Source organism: Tachysurus fulvidraco, chromosome 1 (genome assembly GCF_022655615.1).
Source record: "Tachysurus fulvidraco isolate hzauxx_2018 chromosome 1, HZAU_PFXX_2.0, whole genome shotgun sequence".
Taxonomy (NCBI): Eukaryota; Metazoa; Chordata; class Actinopteri; order Siluriformes; family Bagridae; genus Tachysurus; species Tachysurus fulvidraco.
The window spans coordinates 8,830,311-8,850,770 of NC_062518.1; the positions used below are offsets into that span (position 1 = coordinate 8,830,311).

At 37.9% G+C, this 20,460-nt stretch overlaps 1 protein-coding gene across 1 annotated transcript; it reads left to right on the forward strand.

Moving 5' to 3' along the window:
• The first annotated feature begins 1,823 nt into the window (after positions 1 to 1,823).
• Positions 1,824 to 17,290, forward strand: lingo1b (leucine rich repeat and Ig domain containing 1b). The gene is made up of 2 exons (XM_027136897.2): positions 1,824 to 2,194; positions 14,226 to 17,290. The coding sequence occupies exons 1-2, from the start codon at positions 2,183 to 2,185 to the stop codon at positions 16,077 to 16,079; spliced, it is 1,866 nt and encodes a 621-aa protein (XP_026992698.2). The 5' UTR covers positions 1,824 to 2,182; the 3' UTR covers positions 16,080 to 17,290.
• The last annotated feature ends 3,170 nt before the right edge of the window (positions 17,291 to 20,460 follow it).

Consider the following 20,460-nt stretch of genomic DNA (forward strand, 5'->3'; position numbering starts at 1 on the left):
AGAAAGCATGAGTGCATTACTAAATTATTAATTACTTCATTCATTCATTCATCTTTAGTAAACACTTTATATTGTTCAGGGTCACAATAAATTCTGTGCCTATTATAGGAACAGCTGGAGTGAGGTGGAATAACCAACACACCTACAGTAGGGGCGTTTTACAGTTACAAATTCACCTACCTGGGGATGAAAGGAAACCATAAAGCATGGAGGAAACCAATATGGATTATTCTTTAATTTATTCTGTACCGTTTATGTTGCACAGTGTCAGGAGTAGCGTGGAGATTATCCCAGGGGGCTCGAGGCAAAAGGCAGGGAGCATCACAGGGAGCACCCATCACAAGGCACAATCACACACACACACACACACACACACACACACACACACACACACACACACACACACACACACACACACACACACACACACACACACACACACACACACACACACACATGCACACACACGCACACACTTTGAAAAATTTTGAGATTAGAGATCAGGCTATACCATGGGTCTTTAAAGTTGAGGAGGAGACCGGAGTACCCAGTGGAAACCCCTGAAGCACAGGGAGAGCATCCAAACTTGACAAACAGGGCAGGAACCATATCCCCAACCCCAGAGATATGAGGCAAATGCACTATTTATATCCCTTTTTGATGGCAGATGCTGTTTGTCTGACAGCATCTGTTGAAAAGAATATAATTTTAAATCGCTACATTATGAGAAGGAACATTATGGAATATAGTAAGGCACAAGAAACAGCCTTGACTGTCACCAGGAACCACACATCAATTTAAACTGTAAGTCATTCATATGCCAGCTCTGTGCTTGTTTTCCAATGAGGAGCTTACAAAATGTTAACAAAACGACTAGGACAGCTCAAAGATGGATCTCACACACGCATACACTCATTTACACAGAAGCTTCATCTGCTTTTACTAGGCCTATATGAAGATAAATCCCTCACATGGCGTTCTGTGTTCTCTGTTTGCACCCCTCCTTCCCTTCCCCCTTTCCTTGCAGCGAGGAATCTTGGCTCTCTTCTCTGCTACTGAAGAGCTCCCACACTTCCTGTTCGAACACCAGGCTTTTCCCTCCTGCCTGTGCCGATTCAGTTATCCACAGTAATCTCGCTCAGCCTTCTACCTGCCTTGCCTACCTCTCTTTTACTGTTGAGAATAATGGTGAAGAGACTTTTCAGGGATTTACACCTGATTATTTTCCCACAATGCGAGTCCTTATGGACTAGACTGACCTTTCAGTTCACGGTGCAATAGACAGAGCAGCTGCTTGTGCCCTGTCTGTCACAGTGGAGCCCAAACTTACACCTTTCTTTTCCTCTCCCTCTCTCAGTTGGTTGTTGTTTGTCCCTGCCTGTTTACCTGCCTGAGTCATCTGTTTGTCACACTGCAGCTTAGGCTTGCTTTTGACGAGCGCTGCACCCTGCATGAAAGCCCGGCATTAATCGAGCCATACTGACACAGTGATGGAGGAGGGAGGACAGACTTTACGGAGGTACATTCATCTCTCAATTAGCCCACATGGTTATGACATGCATGTGTTCCCTGCTACCATCTCTCTCCCTCCCGCTTTCCCTCTCTTTCCATCATCTACTGCAGTCACTCAGACGAATGGCAGAATTGAATTTCATTAGTCACATTGGCCCTGATTTGAGCATTGTGCAGACTCCCCCCTATCTCTTTCTCTGTCTTCCTCTCTGTCTCTTCTATTTCTCGGCTTTGCAATCTTCAGCACGCTCCTCATCTTTCCCTCCACCCGAACAACTCCCCCCACCTTTTCCTCTCTCTCCATCTCTGCCTCGATCTCGATGCACCACAGCTCCTCCCTCCACCTTGCACAGCAGCTACCCCTCCCTCTCCATCTTCCTTTTCCTCACTCTCGCTCTCGCTCCGGTAGATACAGCATGTATTTGAAGCAGAGGGAGCCGGTCTACTCCTGTTTACATGGCTGCCTGTACCTGGGGCAGGATCACGTGTATTTGGAGGACCACAGCTGCTCTCGTTCTGCCTTCTGAACGTTTAACTGAAGCTCAGCTCGCCTTCAGGAATTGTTTTTTCCTCTTCAAAGGCCTCCTCAGTGCCTCACTGGCTCTCCGGCCCAGTTTGGATCTAAACAGCGCCCCAGCAGAATGGACCTGCCAAAATTAGACTTCTCTGCATGACATTTCTGGTAAGGGTGCTTTTTCACCAAGTGCACTACTGTGTATGCTGGTTACGTTAAAGGAATCAGGGTGGCTTTGCAAGGAAGAGGAGAACCAGTGTGTCTGTAATGTTCAGCATAAATGTATATGTGTGTGTGTGTGTGTGTGTGTGTGTGTGTGCATGCTGGCGTGTGTGCATGCGTGCGTGTGTGTGCATGTGTGTGTGTGTGTGTGTGTGTGTGTGTGTGTGTGTGTGTGTGTGTGTGTGTGTTGGGTGCGTATTCCAGAAGGAAGATGCTGAATAATGCTGCTGAATTTGGTACTGTATCTTAGATTTGAGATTAATGTGGATTATGTTGCCAGGGAGAAAATCATAATGTGTGAAAATATTTATACACCATACTTCCTGATAATATGTTTTTTTTGTTGTTGTTTTTTTTACATATACTTATTTCAAATCAAATAAAGTGCATGCTTGATTATGGGAGTGTTGCTCTTATATCTGCATTAAAATATAAATGATATTCAGTGTGTGCAAGAAATCTGTATATACCCTCCTAAGTCTCTGCCCACTCTTAATTGCTGTACAGTCATTTCACTGCTACCTATAGGATTTCATTCACTATTATCCTGCCTTTCCTCTGTCTGTATCAAGCAAATACAGTTACTTTGTTGATGAGGCAGTGTTTTAGGATCTACCAGTAATGCACTTTAGTGCTTAATCTTGGCAGCCCACCAAAAATGAATTAACAGATGAATATTTGGTGCATTAAAGATTCATGGCTTTTCCTTGTCATCAGTCTTGTGTCTATTACAAATGACACTACCTGTACTTTCTTATTTATACAGAATGAAGCTTCTTTTTTATCATGCTACTCTTTTCAAAAATATCCAAAATTAGAAATGTGGTGGTGTGCAAAAGGTTTGCGTATTAAAAGGTTTACCTCTACAGCCTGAATGTGGTGACACTTGATAAAGCAACATACTGTGTAAAGCAGTGTTTGGGTGGCACTCTTTCTCAAGCATCGAGCATAGAGCCAAATGTCTTCCTGCCTTTCTCTTAGCAGATTGGCATGCACCACCACGTAATATATGCAAATATGCATGTAAGCATGTATTCAGGAAAAACACTGAGGATGAAGCAACTGTGCCGCAAGAGTGTGCCTGCTACATTCAGAAGGGAAATTAGAGCAGACAAACTGAGGTGATTTTCACTGGACCGTGAATCTGTACAACAAATCGAGATACAATTAAGACAAAATCGATAAATAGGTTGAAGATGGTTTCAGCCGTTTTGCGATTATGCGTAGCGAGATCCTTCAACTGGGTGAATTCTCATCTCACATGGTGGTAATGGCATTATGATAATGGTGTAGCCTGATAAGCAGTCCAAGATGATGAGAGATAAGGCACAAGACTTCTACGTGCTCTTGGACTTGCTCCTAGCAGATACTCACTGATTAGGCTTGTTTTTAAGCAAGAGTTCTGAGTGATTATAATTCAGATCCTCACCAATCACCCATCATCCCCCTACTCCTCCCTTTAGTCTTCACTCTCTCCCATGGTTTCTCTATCTGTCTTCTCAACACTCCAGTGCCATCTCTCACTGCTATGTTTAGAAGTGCTTGGTGCTTAACCGACAACAATGTGGGACAGAAGCAGACAGGCTGCATTTGTTTTCATTGTAGATTGATACAGGAATAAGGGCCTATCATAATGCATAATGGCTCTTTTCTGTCATGCACAATAAATGAGTGTTAAAAAGGACTCCAAAAATGAGAGACGGACGAGTGGCATTTCAGACACAACATACTCAGTCCAGCCTCCCACACTTGTTTTCAGAAGGTCATGGAGTCACTACACTTCACCAGACTCTCTCCTATTAATATTTAATCAAAACAGCTTTATGGGTGAAAAAAACAGAGACTGCATGGAAGATGGGTAGGGTAGGGCCCTTGTGTCCTCGTTTCTGTTTTATACTCCCCGTCTGGCTCATTTAAAGGAGTTTGCTGATAAGTCCAAATGTGGATCAGAAAGTACATCTGAATTTTCAGGATCCACCAATATGTTATCACAGAGTGGCCCATATTGGATGGGATGGGGTGGGTGGGGGGGACCTGATCATATTGCCAGAGCCGTTGTTAATGTGTGTGTTTGGTCCTTTGTGTAAAATGAGAGGAAGAGATCATTGATCGTATCGGACCGTGTAATAAAATTATTAGCCTGAGATGGAAAGCTGGCCAGAGGAATAATGCTGGCATAATTCAGGAAGCCTGAACGTGATTATCTTGTGGCTAATTTTGGGAGATAAGCTTCTTTCTAATGGAACTCTTGATAAAGAACTCCGAATAGTGTAGCAAGAGTTAGATTGCTTTCGGGATTATGTTCGTCCTATATTCTCTTCCCATTTCTCCTTTCCTTTTTTCAATTAAACCCAAAACAAAGAGGCCTGTGTGTGTAAAGGAGGGAAAGAGGCTGGAGTAATTACCGGCTTAGGCCTGCTGCTAGAGGTGAATTTCAAGTGAATTTCAAGAGCTTTAATGAGGAAAGAGGAACATTTTATGGGATTTTTATTAACCATTTTCATGCTACCTAGCTGCAGACTTGTGTCGAAATGCTTGCAGTTTGATTTTTGCATTACAGGATATGTGACAATCTGCAGCAGCAGGTGCAAATTCAGCTTCTCCGTGGCCTGAGAAGCACAATAACGTCTTCAATGCAGCAATCAGTGTGCTTGATGATTCGAAGTTGTAATGGATGGACCTCATTATAAGAGCTAAGGTCTTACGTGAGCTCTGAAAACATATTGTTTTTATTAGCTCTCTGCTTTATCCCTGACAAATTCCTGCTTATTCAAATGTTAAGCCCAACAAAACAAATAAGCATTCACTAGCAAATGTAGTGAAACAAATGTCTACATCACATTTAGTGCTAGCGGCAGCATCTTATTCTCTTAATTGATGATAGCATTAAACATTAAACATTACTTTTGCTTGATAGCCAAGCTTCAGCTTCTAGCAGTTGTAGACCTTGCAGCATATATAATATATACATCAGTCGTCTGACATAATTCATACTAAAAAAAACACATTCTCTAGTGCTGTCAGTATTTCTACATCACCTTATTGAACTTTGGCTTTTCATGCACTCCACACTTCTGGCTTTTATCTAAATATTACAGTAGTCGAGAAATAAGATCAAAAGGATGATGAAACTAGAAGTCAAAAAACACACTATTGAAAAAAAACATCTTGTTTGAATGCTGCATCACTATTCTCAGGACATGAGTGGATTTCCTATACAAAATTGGTGGTGTGAGAGGTAGGAGGAAAATGAATGCTTAGGGCAGGCGATTATTGATCTGGTCTGATCCTGCCTGATGAACTGCTGTTGTAAATACAGATAAAGACATCTGCTTATGTTGTAATGGATGGTGGTCTCTAGACTTGCCATTCTTAACAAGGGCAGGGTTTATCACTTCAATTTCAAATGTCTCTTACCACATAAATCTTTCTGATTAACATAATGACTTTGTGATAAACTCAAAGACTTCTGCAAGTCTAATAATTTCCCTCTTGTTTACTAACTATGGCTTTGGATATTCAGCATCTTGCAAACTTCAAATATGGGTGGAATATGCTACACAATTTTATTAAAAGTAAATGACTTGAAGTAAATCGGTTTCTCTTCCTAACTAAAAAAAAGGAAGGAAAGTGAGGGCCACATGAGGATACAAAAATCTGAATAACACTATCATCAGTACCATTCACTGATAAGCGCCCATTTATAATCAGTTAAGTGGGTCGTGTAAATATTTAGGCATTATGGGTCTGTAAAATTGACTACTGTGTGCTCCTTTTATTAGTTCTCTGCAATGTGTTGAGAGCTGATAGAGACAGAGAGAGATGTTATGAATGAGGTTAACGGAATGAAGAAAACGATATACTTTCCTTTAGGCTAGAAGGAGCCATTAGATCCCATTACTCTAGCATTATGTTCTATATCCTCTGTAGTCCTCACATACAGTAGATTTCAATGAGACTCATAGCATGCACTAAACTGCTCTAGAATGAAACCAGTGCTGAGTCATGTCTTTTTCGAACAGCAATTAATCATTATTTCAGTCCCTAGAGAGAGTGGCATGATATAAACCATAGCCTGACTTCCTACATAATTGGACTTTTCTAAAAAAATTTTATTAGAGGTTTAAAATAACTTATCAGTTTGTACTTGAGTTGAACTAGTTGTGTATTACAAAAAAATCTAAAAAAAAAAAAAAGTCATATTTTGGAATAATAGTATGCATTGGATTCTGGAAGTGTATATGGTATTAGTATAGGCTTTGGTTTAGAGTTGAGGAACCAAATCTCCTTATTTTACTCTTTTTGCTATAGCTTTTTTATATGAAGGCTAATATTATTTACTACTATTATTTAATTAATATTATTTACCATGCATTTACCATTTACTAATGCATTAGTTCGTATTCAGTAGTTAAAATGATAAAAAAAAATTCACCATTAACAATCACCATGACTGTGAAATTAGAAAAACTGGTTTCTAATTCAATTAGTTAACTAAATTCACCTACCTTAGTGAATGTTTATCTCATCCATGAAAAAATGTAACTATATATTAAGGCATTTGTTAAAATTAGTGCTTGATTCACGGTTCTAAAGACATTAGTTAAACCTGTGTGTTCTATGATGCTTTTCTGCTCATCACAGCTGTAAAGAGTGAGCATTTTATTTTAGCACTTTAGCCTTCCTGTCAGCTCAGACCAGTCAGAACTGCCACTCGCTGGATGCTTTTTTGTTTTTCCCACTGTGTAAACCCTACAGACTGTTGTGTGTGAAACTCCCAGGAGATCAGCAGTTTCTAAAAAACTCAAACCAGCCTGCCTTGCACCAATAGCCATGCTACGATGGAAGTCATTGTGAACTGTGCTTGCATGATTTAACATGATTGGTTTTATGCACTGCTGCCACATGATTGGCTGATTGGGTAATTGCATGAATGTGCAGGTGTACAGTTGCTTCTAATAAGGTTGTCAGTAAGTGTATACTGTACATTCATGTAGGATATAATCTGCATGAGAGCAGAGCCTTCACTGCTAACACAGCACAGTGTGACCAAAAATATAGTGCTTCACACTGACCTAAATTACTTATACAGTAATTGGATGCATAGCAATATGACCATCATTTCTATCTTATGTCATCTGAAGTTGTCATATTTCTTCTAGGAGCCTTACTGGAATATGCACGTGGGTCACATTTCTCCAATGCTTATTTGTCTTTCTTGGTCCAGCAGGGCCTCATAGACAAGGTCATAAAAGCTGCAGTGGAACTGAGGAGGCTGAAGAAATGGACCACTGTGATATTTTTCTCCTTCCCAAGGTTATCTCTAGGAGGGATTGTGAGTGAGCGAGTGAGAGACAAGCTTTTGGTTTGGATTACACTGGTCTGAACAACATGAGGAAAACAGGGTTTCTTCAGATTGGTCCTTAGCAGTGTAATATACAAAGATAAAATCAATGTTGTCAAACTCCTATATACTTGATAACAATGAAGCTTGTGTTGCTTGTAGGATTTATTTCTTTGTGATCCAGAGCATTTACAAGAAATTATTTGCAGTTAAATGGTCGCACATGAATAGCACTGTAAGCTTAACTCATTTCCACTCGTAGGATGTGTAAGCTCTCTGCCGTAAAGGGATAAATAAAGCGGTTCCGCTGTATCGGAGATGGAATTGATTTCTTAGTCTGGGTTGACTGATGGCCATGAAAGTGACGAATAGAGAGGAAGAGGACATGTCTCTAAAGAAACACACTTATAAACTTCCTGACTTCTTGAGTGTTGAGAAGATGCAGTAATCTAAAAGAAATCTATTTCTCCATTAACCAGGAAAGAGCACAAGTGCAGACGGATACCTTGAGAAGAGGGAAAAACCTCTCTGCCTCTCTGTCGCTCTCTTGCAATCAACAGATAATTGAAGTGTGAGCTTGCAAAGTCTCACACAATGACATCAAGCTAATGAGCCCCTGTCAGTGTGGTTGGTCAGTGTTGATTGACCTTGACAGGTCATCTGGCTTTTGACACGCATGATTATGCCAGTTGTGCACATCCAAACGAGTGTGGGGGTTTTAATTGTTATACCTCTTAGTATGGTATTTATTTTTCTCGATCTATGATCGGTGTTTCGGAAATATAGGGCATTCCATCTGAGAATACAGAACAGTGGTGGCTTTCTCTCAGAGGGATTCTGTGTTAAAATAAACCTGTGATAGCCACTGATGCCCCTTTTCTTGCCTGTAGCTACTGTGAAGGCTTGAGCAATTATAGTCTCATATTGCCAATGGAAAATACATTAGAAAAGGAATTCTATTTCTGACTAAAGTTACCAGTTCACACCCAAGGAGAACAAAAGCAAGGCTGTTAAGTCGATGCTAAGCTACAGTATGTTGCAATGGTCAGACACAATAAAGAAAAGAAAAAAAGCTTTTTTTAAACAATTAAACATTAGCCATTTAAAGTGTAATAAAATATCTTAGGATGTTCTGCTTCAGAATGTTCACTCTCCCTAGGTCACTGTACCATGTAAAACTAAATAAAAAAGGTTTTTTATCATTGCCCATAAAAGGCTCGGTTTACTTTAGAGATTTGCACGAGTGTTTGAAGCCTCAGTACCTGAGCTGCCAAAATTTATACAGCCCCAGCTCAGTTTTTTTTTTTTTTTGTGTCACAGCATAATAAATTGGTTTATTGAAGAATTTAATGCTTGTCCTTCAAAAGCCTGGCATTTGACATAATTCATTATTTAGATTTTGCACCAAGACCAAGCAGATGGATGCATAATATAGTAATACGGTGCTGTTATTTTAGAATTCTTAATTCTGATTGGTTAAATGAGGTGTTGATATATTTTCTACACCAGCACAATTCTGACAATAGTTCAGTTTATATTTGTGTGCTCGTTCTGATAAGTAATTGTTTCTATATTAATAGATTACATTAATACACAACTGCAGCTGCAGGTACAGCTTTTATTTGAGATTTAAGATGGCAGAGAGCAAACAAATCCAAAAAAATAACACTTAACACAATCATTGTCAAAGGCAAGCAAAAGGTCAGGCATTTTACACACAGGATTTCCAAGGCAAAAGCAAAATGATAAAAACCAGGGCGACAAACCAGATAAAAAACCATGAACATCAACACAGATCAAAGGCTTGGCACATCGGATAAATAAGAGCACTGAGAAGATACTGCATAATGAATGAGAGTTTTGTGTTTGCTTATATAGTGGTGAATGGGGACTGATTCCGGGTGTGTATAATCAGTAATCAGGGTGACTATGAGTGAGATCGCTCTGTACTGTTGTTTCTGGTGGAAAGACTTTTAGTTTGTGATGCATTCTGGGAAATGAAGTTTGTAACACTATGAAAGTTTGTAATATAGTAAGCTGTCTGACAGAGGTTTTAGTGTTTTCTGGTTTTTTGGATACACAACAAACCGTACTGTATTTTTTATCCTATACAGTAATTTTCAATTTATTTAAACACGAATGTGTAAAAAAACATTACACATAAATAAACCTGTTCACAAATGGTTAGTACAGTTCTGTGGCATAAGATGAATCAAGCACTATTTATTATTGATAATGATAATGTTGATTATTTTGGTATAACAGCATGCACTTCCATTTTATCCCCCATAATGTCTAAACTGGAATCCTATACTTAGATATGTCATTTCAATAGATCATGACTATATTTTAGTCTATGCTCTAAGCAAGTTTTTTGCTGTGTCTGCAGTCATTTACAAGAATAACAATGAGCTAGATTCTCCCTCAGTTTTGGATAATACTCTTATTTAATTTTCTCAAATACAGAGAGATAAATGGACAAAGTCATTCAAGCTTAAGGAGTACAATTTCACACAAAGGAAGACTTCTCTAAAAGTGCTTTGTGAAAAAAAATAAAATTTCGAACACAGATAACTCTAAGATTGTGTAAATTATTAAGTTCTCCATGTACAGAGCTTCTTTAGTGTCTTAAAGGTTTTGCCCCTGAAACAGAGTGAAGCGTTGTTTACTAATCTTCATGAATAATTCACGGTTACCAGATTACACTTGGATTTGTATCTTAACAGAATGAAAGTGTTCATGAGGAATGATTTAATCTTTTAATTGGATAATAAATCCATCCGGTTGAGTAATGGACTTTCTATTGCCATCAGTTGACCACTGAGGCAAAATCATCAGTAATCCATTTTTTTTTTTGCTTTACAATTGTTTGATCAGGAAAAAAATGAGAGAGAGAGAGAGATTAAAGATGATTTAAAAAAGGGTATATTTTATATACCATTTCACATCAGAAGGAGTAATCGCTGTATGTCTGTAGGAGAAAGACAGAGATATATTTCAATTCAGTCAGCATTTCTATTACTTAATGTATGCCTCTTAGCAACTTGTAAATTAGGAGCCATGTAATACAAATGCTGCTTTTGCAATTAGCTTCCTATCAGAGGTAAATCAGGTGCACATTTCAGTGCTTATTTTCAGTAGGGATTATGTGTCACCATAACAATAAACTAAAGCAGATACATTGATTTTTGTATATCCATGGGTACTTCTAATTAAGGAATTTTTCTAGTGCACTAAAGAGTCATTACCCACTGTAATTTACAACACACTTCTGATATCTCTGCCTTCATGAATTCATTCAAATGAACTAAATGCATATTGGAATTTCCACAGAAGATATCATTTTTTTTCCGCCTCAAAAAAACTTTAGCTTCCCCATGCAATTAAAGTTTAAAAGAGAAGGCTATGAGTTATTTAGGCTGTCGATCATATAAATCAATATAACAGGTTAATCAAAAAGATCCTTGCCACTTTTGTGGAACTTGGGGCAGGATGTTCTGAGCTGGATTAGATCAGCAGTAAATACAGCATGATTAAAACACCATGTTTATGGTGGGTCCGTTTACTTCATGACCTTCACCCCCCCCTACCACTCAACAACCCTCCCCAACACCTACACTGCTACAGCTGCTATTTTAGTCTTTTAATCGATGCTGCAATTCATGCACGATGTCCAAGCCAGTCCCTGCAGGGTGGTGAGATGCATGCCGATCAGACTCAGCAGATATATGACTGTCAGGTACTGTGGGCTACAACAGCGCTTTGAACCTAACTAAGGAGCACTAATGAACAGAAGACGCTTTCAGAGCTACTTATTCGATTTCACACTGACGCTGGCGCAGTTCCCAATGCGCTCAAACACACCTGGATACATTTGCAGATGGAGTCATCTTCAGTGTCTCTGCCATGTTGCTGCAATAAACAGATGGCTGCATGGAGGCTTTTTTGCTTTTTCTTCATTCTCACAGCTCATCTAAATCGTTCAGCTCTGCTGATTAACACTGTGCAGCTCTTTCAGGTTTCTGTCAGGTTTCTATTAGGTTTCAATGAAATCATAACATTTCTTGGAACCATTATAATGACTATAATAAGTGTCGCAGTGGTATTTTAGTATGCATGTTATAATTTCTGTCATTTTGAAAAGCCTGTGGTATAAGTGTCATAATTTAATTCTTTAAAACCACACACGTAATTAAATGAATGGATGCATTGATGTGAGTTTATATGGATTCAAATGTCTCTCATTGTTTTTTCAGTGTGTATTTAAACCCAAGTGCCTTCTACGTGCTGATGAATAGCTCGGTAATTTGCCATATTGCTGATTGCTGCAGTGGGTGGATATGGGCTCAATTTTAATTTGAGGTTAACTTTTACTGAGACATTTACCCACACACAGACCAGTCTAGACTAACCTTCACCACTTTTACAGCTGCCTCATTATAGATGATCGGGCTTGTGGGAGTGGGTTTGTGTAAAAAGTCATTAGTTATACAGTAGGTGCATGTATTATACATGCATTGATCAATTAGTTTAAGCTGTGTGAGAAAGTTCAGTAACAGAGAAGTGGAGCTGAGATTGGATCTTCAGATCGGAGTTGATTGAGTGCCCACAGATGATCGATGCAGCATTATAATTAGCCATCAGTCTGTCAAACTATGAACATGTCTTTAGGGCTAAAGTTCTGGGTGGGTTCTGCTTTGCACAAGACAGACAGCTAATCCCTTACCCCCTCCCCAACCCCAACTGAAGACTCTAAGTTTAGGGTTGTTGAATATTAGAGTGCATATAGAACAGAGAAACAGATATAGAAAATTACAGGAAGTTAACTAGGAAGAAGGTTGAGCTTTAGATGTGTAATCGCAGCAATTACAGAATGACATGTATAGTAGACATCTTGTAAGTGTGTGTGTGTATATTTATATATATATAATACAACAGGAAATTATTTGGAAAAGAAAAAAATAAGTAAGTGTGTAAGTGTGTGTGTGTGTGTGTGTGTGTGTGTATATATATATATATATATATATATATATATATATATATATATATATATATATAATGCAACAGGAAATTATTTGGAAAAGAAAAAAATACCTTTTATGTGCATTATTGCTGAAACACATCCGACAAAATGATGCTGGTGCTTTTACCAATCACACATTTATATATGTTATTTTATGTCAGTAACCTGATTTTTTTATGTATTCATTATTAGATTACATGGAGCATCTGCCAAGTAAGTCGATCACAGAAAGGGATCAAACATAAAAGCATGTTATTTAACAAAAAACGGAATGTCTAATTGTTAACATTTATGGATGAAGTTTCCAGTATTTTTTAGGAAGTTATCAGGAAGTCTTCAGGGCATTGGTAACATGTTTAAATTTTTTACTCTGTACTACAACAGAAAGTGGGGAAATTTGATTGATGGCAGGCTCTCAATTTTAAATAAAGCTATAAAAGGATAAATAATACAAAAGTAAGATAAGTAAAAATCATCAAGTTTAGGGTGGAAATACATCACTCCACATTACAGCAGAATATTTTGTCATGAGCTTGTTTATGACATCTCAGGCTTAATCATTTTATAACACGAATTTAATATGCATTTTCATGATCCAAAAGTATTAGTAATTACAAATAAAGAGATTGCTAAAAAGTTTGCTATATCTTGTGCTTGTTTTCACCCTTTTATTTATGTTTGAGTTCACCATTTTATAAATAGATTTCCCTGGTCTGCAAATTTAGGCTTTAACAGTAACAAAGCAGGGCACTTAGGCAGCTGATGGACGACAATGTCAATACTATAGACTACATCTATAAATAAAGCATAGGCAAAGTCTTTATCATTTAGACTGCAGGTTTCCGATAAATAAGGCTGGAATAATAAGCATTAGACAAACCATATTAGCTTAAATTAGTAGCTGAGATGCCTTTTCACTGCTACAGTATGTTGTAGATATGCATCTCTGTTGATTTAAATATTAAAAATCACGTCAGCTGCACTGAAGCACTATCTTTATTTTATTAAACCACAGAGCTGTAAGGAGTAAGAAGAGGATTGTGTGATCAATTTTGGGAAGCAGAGCTTGAAGGCTTTTGCAAGTTAAAACACCCGCGAGTCAAAGTCACACAGGATTTAATAACTCCTGACTCGCAATATTTCTCTATACTGTACCGTCATCTTCAGGGTCTTTTTTTCCTAGTGTTGCACTACAGAATATATTATATTTAAAAACAGTGGTAACAGTGTTTTATTGTGAATTCTGGAGCCTGTAGCTTTATTCACTGTAATCCATCATTCTAAAATATAATTATTATAATGTATAATCATTAAATGGTATGACAGACTTTTATCTGCTTGACTTATATTTAGCTACTGATGGAATAAAAACTGGCTGTAATTCTCCAAAATAAACAATTGCAATAACATAAAACTAAACTGAGAATACTCATTATTTCTTTGTTCCAAGGTACCATTAATTAAATGGCTTTTGTGGTGTTTATGCAGTAATCTGTGTAAGGAGAGTCAAGTATAAGCATGATTTATTTATTTTTTGCCTTTCATGCTCTGTCTGTAGGTTCATACATTCAGTGAGTGTGACACGGTACCTCTGGCTTGTGTTTCAACAGGTAACCAGCAGAATGGTGGCTGGCGTGGTGAGTGGGCACAGCTACCTGGTGGCATGCTGGCAGCCCATTCTTATCCTGATGCTGGGCACTGTGCTGTCGGGTTCCACTACAGGATGCCCTTCCCGCTGTGAATGCAATGCCCAGGAGCGCTCTGTATTGTGCCACCGCAGAAAGCTGGTTGCCCTTCCAGAGGGAATCCCTATTGAGACGAGACTATTGGACCTGAGCAAAAATCGCTTGAAAGCCATCAACCCAGAGGAGTTCATCAGCTATCCCCACCTGGAGGACCTGCAGCTTAATGAGAATGTCATCTCAGTCATCGAGCCAGGTGCATTCAGTAATCTGTTTGGATTACGGACGTTAGGACTGCGCAACAACAGACTGAAGCTCATTCAGCTAGGTGTATTTACTGGTTTGAGTAACCTCACCAGACTGGATATTAGTGAGAATAAAATAGTTATCTTGTTGGATTACATGTTTCAGGACCTTTACAATCTAAAAGAACTGGAAGTGGGAGATAGTGAGCTGGTCTTCATCTCTCATAGAGCCTTTCATGGACTCAGTAGTTTAGAGCAGCTCACCATGGAGAGGTGCAACATGACCTCCGTGCCCACGGAGGCCTTCAACCATCTCCATACCCTGTTGGTACTTAAGTTGTGGCATTTTAATGTGAACATCATTAGAGATTTTTCTTTCAAGAGACTCTATCGGCTGAAATTGTTAGAGATAACAAATTGGCCCTTTCTTGAAATCTTGACCGATAAGTCCCTCCATGGCCTCAACATTACCACACTGAGCATCACACATTGCAACCTCACTGCCATACCCTACATGGCCATCCAGCACCTTGTCTACCTTCGCTCTCTCAACTTTTCATTCAATCCCATAGAGACTGTGGAGGGCAACAAACTGCACAACCTGATGAGGCTGCAAGTATTCGACTTAGTAGGGGGTCGATTGGTCACTATTGAGCCTTACTCTTTCAGAGGACTAAACTATCTTAAGGTTCTCAACATTTCAAGCAATAGCTTGAGCACTTTAGAAGAGTCTGCCTTTCACTCAGTCGGTAATCTTGAGACCCTGGCCCTATATGACAACCCCTTGGCATGTGACTGCCGCTTGTTATGGGTTTTTCGCCGCCGCTGGAGGCTCAATTTCAACAAGCAGCAGCCATCCTGCTTGTCCCCTGAGTTTGTGCAAGGAAAGGAGTTTAAAGATTTCCCGGATATTCTCCCTTCGAATTATTTTACTTGTCAGAAATCTAAGATCCGGGACCATAAACCCCTTCAGAGATTTGTGGATGAAGGGACCACAGTTCGTTTTGCATGCCAAGCTGATGGGGATCCAACCCCTGTGATCATGTGGCAGTCTCCTCGGAAGCAATTCATCACCACCAAAACAGTTGGACGTCTGTCAGTTTCTCTGGATGGCACCCTGGAAGTACGATATGCCCAAATACAAGACAATGGCACCTATACATGTATTGCGACCAATGCAGGGGGTAATGACACCAAACTTGCTCATCTACATGTTCATAGTTATTCACCCAACTGGCCCCATCAGTCTAATAAGACATTTGCTTTCATCTCCAACCAGCCAAATGATAGTGGTGCCAATGACACTGGTAGATCAGTCCAATTTCCATTTGATATGAAGACGCTTATCATTGCTACTACTATGGGATTTATTTCTTTCCTTGGAGTGGTATTGTTTTGTCTTGTACTCCTCTTTCTTTGGAGTCGGGGGAAAGGTAATGCCAAGCCAAACATCGAAATTGAGTATGTGCCACGTAGAGTAGAAGGGCAGACCAGTCCAACTGAGGAAACCCATAAGATCAGAATGAAAATGATGTAAAAGTCAAAACTTCAGTTCATGTGAACAAAATCCCTGGCAAGAGATCTAGCTTGAGACGCAAGAGAGAAGTCTGTGCTTCCTTTGTGGAATTGACAGAAGAAACAATATCTAAACTAAAGCCTTTTCAAAATACACAGCTCAGACCTGCGGGGATTGTTCCTTCAAAGTCAGAAAGTATTCCAAGGGACCTAACATTCTGCTTTTATTTTGGAAAAAGACGAACATGAGTCTGCCTGACTAATTATTTAAAAGCCAGAAAACAGAGGGCCAGTTTTAATCCATACTTGTCTTTGTCTCTGCCTTTTGTCTATTTTTTTTGTACATAATTCTTTCTCTGTACATGGGAATATAGTAATAAAAGGATTGCGAAAATCATATTCATGGGTTAAGCATACTGGAATTCTTGTGATGTACTTACATGGTTAGACACATTGTAATTGTACACGTGTCTGATTAAATTTCTGTAAATGTCCATTGCCAAGTTTTTATAAGGTATATACATTTTTTTATTTACACTTAATTAATGATTATGCTTGACAATCATCCATATAATAAATGTCAAGTGTTAATCCTGAAATATGCCATCCTTTGAATGGATGGAATAAATTTTATTTTGATGCCAGATATAAGCCTAGTATTTCTAAGCCAAATGTAGCTTTGAACTTAAAGCCATTTGGTATTTTTAAATGTGTGGTGAAGCCATTAAAGATGTTTTTTGGTGTTCACATTGATATATTCATATCTGACAGAAGTCTCTTGAGAAATCACTATGCTGATCAAGTTTTTTTAATAGCACATTTTTTAATAATTTCTCATATTCATCATATCCCTTAATGATTAATTTACCATTTATTAATACATAATTCATGTTCAAAAGGCAGGGAATTCTCCGAAGATAAATGTGTTCATCGACCCTTGCCTCTGGAACAATGCCAGACTTTAAAACATTAAAAATGGTAACATTTTCTACTTCAGTGTCCATTTTTACTTTCACAGCTCAATTACACACAGGTGCTTGAGATAACAGAAATATTATTGGCAAAAAAACAGAGCAAATGATCCAGTTCACAATTACTAAAACGGTCTTTTCTGTGCTAACGCTCATTTGGATATGAACGTATTGTCATAAATGATAACAGCTGTGAAATTGAAATGTCTAATCAATCTTGGCTTACGGTTCAGTGTTCAGATCATGTAAGAAGGAGAGAGCAGAGGGATCAACATGCATGCAAAATGCTCTAAATAAAATAAAGTCTAGGTAAATGCTGAATACTGAATGCAATTATTTCAAATATTCATTGTGAATAGACTAGTTTGATAAATAACTTCAATAAAGGATGGACAAATTTTTGTCCGTTGTATGTTTAACAGTCACATATCTTCCAGTTTATTGCTATATTCTAGTACAGTATATTAATAACAGATTACTTTCAGGGTTCAGGGTTAGGCTCTAAACACATTTATAAATCACAGACATTTTTAAACATCTCGCCTAAAGACAATAAATTCTTTGTCTGTTTGATCCTGATTAAATCCTCTTAATGACTAAAAGATTTTTCCTTTTAAACATAGTAATTGTCTGAACATTTGACCTTAATAGGCTATTATTTGACACTAATAAGCGTTAACAGAACAGTTTTGTACAAAATTGTGAAACTAACCATAATGCTGAACATAATAGATGAAAAATGAAAATGAAAAATGTAAAAACATTTCTAACACAATATTAACTCAAACTGTAGTGTGATGAGAAGATGCAGGTTAATGCACTGAAAATTCTTCAAAAAGGATATTATATATCGACAAATGTTAATTCACAAATTAAATTTGGTATAGTTTTAGTCATGGTGAAAGAGAAAATATTATTTCAAACAAGTCCTTTTTAAGGTTGGATGTGTTTAAAATAAATACAAATGATGCGTTTCGCCCCATCAGACATCATGAACTGAATCTTATTAAAGTTATTGGATTGGTGTTGCTTGCACATAGAAATAATCCTTATTGTGCAGTGAAATATGTAAAAAAAATGTGTACAGTATTCATGGATTGACTGAATCCAGTAATTAGGTCAATGCTAGAATAGATTCACATTAATTATTAACGCTGTTACATTGTCCCTGGTTTGTCTCATTGCAACATGCTATCGGATGCAAGATATTTTATATTTCCAAAAGGAAAAGGTGAAAAACAACCTGAGCAAGAAGCTGTGAAAGATCAATGTTGGTCAGTTAAAGCATGTAAATATTAGCTAACCTTTAATATGCATCTTTGCTTTACATGTGATTAAGCAGCGCTGTCGTTAAAGGCTTATCTGGTAACCAAATGCATTCTGTGAGGAAGCTTGTTCACTTCTACAGTATAGACTGCTATACATGCATGTGACCTCCAAGCCCAGTTATAACACTTAAAAGCCCTCGTAATAGTCAGCTAACGTTAATAGAGTTGATGCTCTCAAGAATGACCCAGTGTTAATTGAGGAAGTAGCACCACTCTGTTATTAGCTGCCTATTAGGAAACCTTTGAAATGAACTGCCATCCTGTATGGAACCTATTTGGCAGCATGATTAAAAAAGTGGATGGTGGTACTTCCAGCGTTAATAATTGTGTCACCCATTGAAGCAGAACAGGCATAGTACTAATGGCGTAGTAAGTATTTGCTACACCTTTTAAACGTCTTACCTTTTTCTGTTCTAACAGCTTATGAATGAATTAAAGATAATTAGATTATTGGAAAGTTTTGAAAATAGGTTATTATTTCATCAGCTCTGATTTCCTACACAAAAATATGTATAAGCCATCAAATTATATTAAGAAATAGTTAGCATTTCGGTTATTTCAGCTTTTTTAAAGAATATGCCATTCAGAAATAATGGTACTAATCTCTAATGTTCCTTTTTTCTGGGGTGCTGACCTCTAATCCTTAATATTTTTTAACCATACATACAAAAACTGTAATTGGTCTTCATGGCAAAGCTACATGCACCTTTCTAAGTAAAACAAAAATGTACCTTTGGGGGATCAACCTCAACAACAAGGAAAGGTAAAGATTAGTACCTTTATTTATGTTAGTGTATGGTCCACATGTGGATTTCAAATCACACAAGACCACATATGACCGTCTTATGCCTGTGCTTGAATTAAATCGTGCTTCAAATAAAGGTGTCTTCAAAATAAACACCTGAACGTGTAAGCCAATGACCACAGTTGTCCATAAATAATGGCAGGATGCAGTAAACAATTTGTTCTAACACTGGAATTGGCTTTCATCAACAGCACTTATCTTGTGTATAACTTAAATATCTCAGTTATCTCAAGCAAATTGGTTTCCTGGGTGATTCAAGACAAAGTGCTAGTTGTTCCAGACCAGCTTCCCTGTTGCCTCCAGCTACAGTGATGTGAAAGATATTATTAACACTCTGCTCATGTGCGCAGTCTTTACTGATTCAGTTCAGATGATTTTATTTAGAGGAACAGAGCTGCAGATGTCATCTTGAAGGACAGATTACGAATAAATTGTATCTGCACAAATGTACGGATTTATATGTATCTACTATGACAAGGTGATTTAGAAATGGAGAAAGAGTCCAGTAAAAGAGGGAAGCGCTGAAGCTGTGCTCCAATTAAGAACTCAGGGAAAAAATAAGCTAGGTCTGTAAAGCTTTCTCAAATAACAATATATATTAGAGGAAGCACTTCAAAACAGTGTTTTTTTTTTTCTTTCTTTGCTGTGTTATGATAATTACGTTTTCACACTACTGTAGGTGAGTCACAAACAGCTGGCCTTTTAATACTGTGCAAACATAATAGCTAAGGGGAAGTGCTGGACTTTAATGAGGGAGGAAGTGAAGCATCAAGCTGCAGATTGTGTGCCCTCTCAACCACTTAGCACACACACACATACACACACACAAACACAGATTGAGAGAGCGAGAGAGAATGAGAGAGAGAACAAAAGGTGATCACAACAAAGATCAACATATTCTGTACATGCCTAATCTAAGATAATAATATAACAGAAAGATAATAATGTGGCTGCCTGATGAAATCAAAATAGTAATCATAATTATTTTTAATCAATACATTTGATCCTAATTATTGATCCTAATTATTAACTACATTTTAGTACCTGTTATTATTAAATCTCAACAAAACATATATTAGAAGCTGTTCTCCACTTTGCATTATAAACCTGGATTTATTCATTTTTCTTAAAGAATGTTGGTCCCTTTAATTAAGAATATCTTTCAAAAATATGTACTCTAGTTTCTACTGGGTGCAGTCAAGTTCTAAAAGTGCACCCCCTATAGTTTATGAAAGTGCTTAGTATCATGATGGCAAACAAAAAAATGCATTAACCCTAGAAAATATAGATAAATGTATT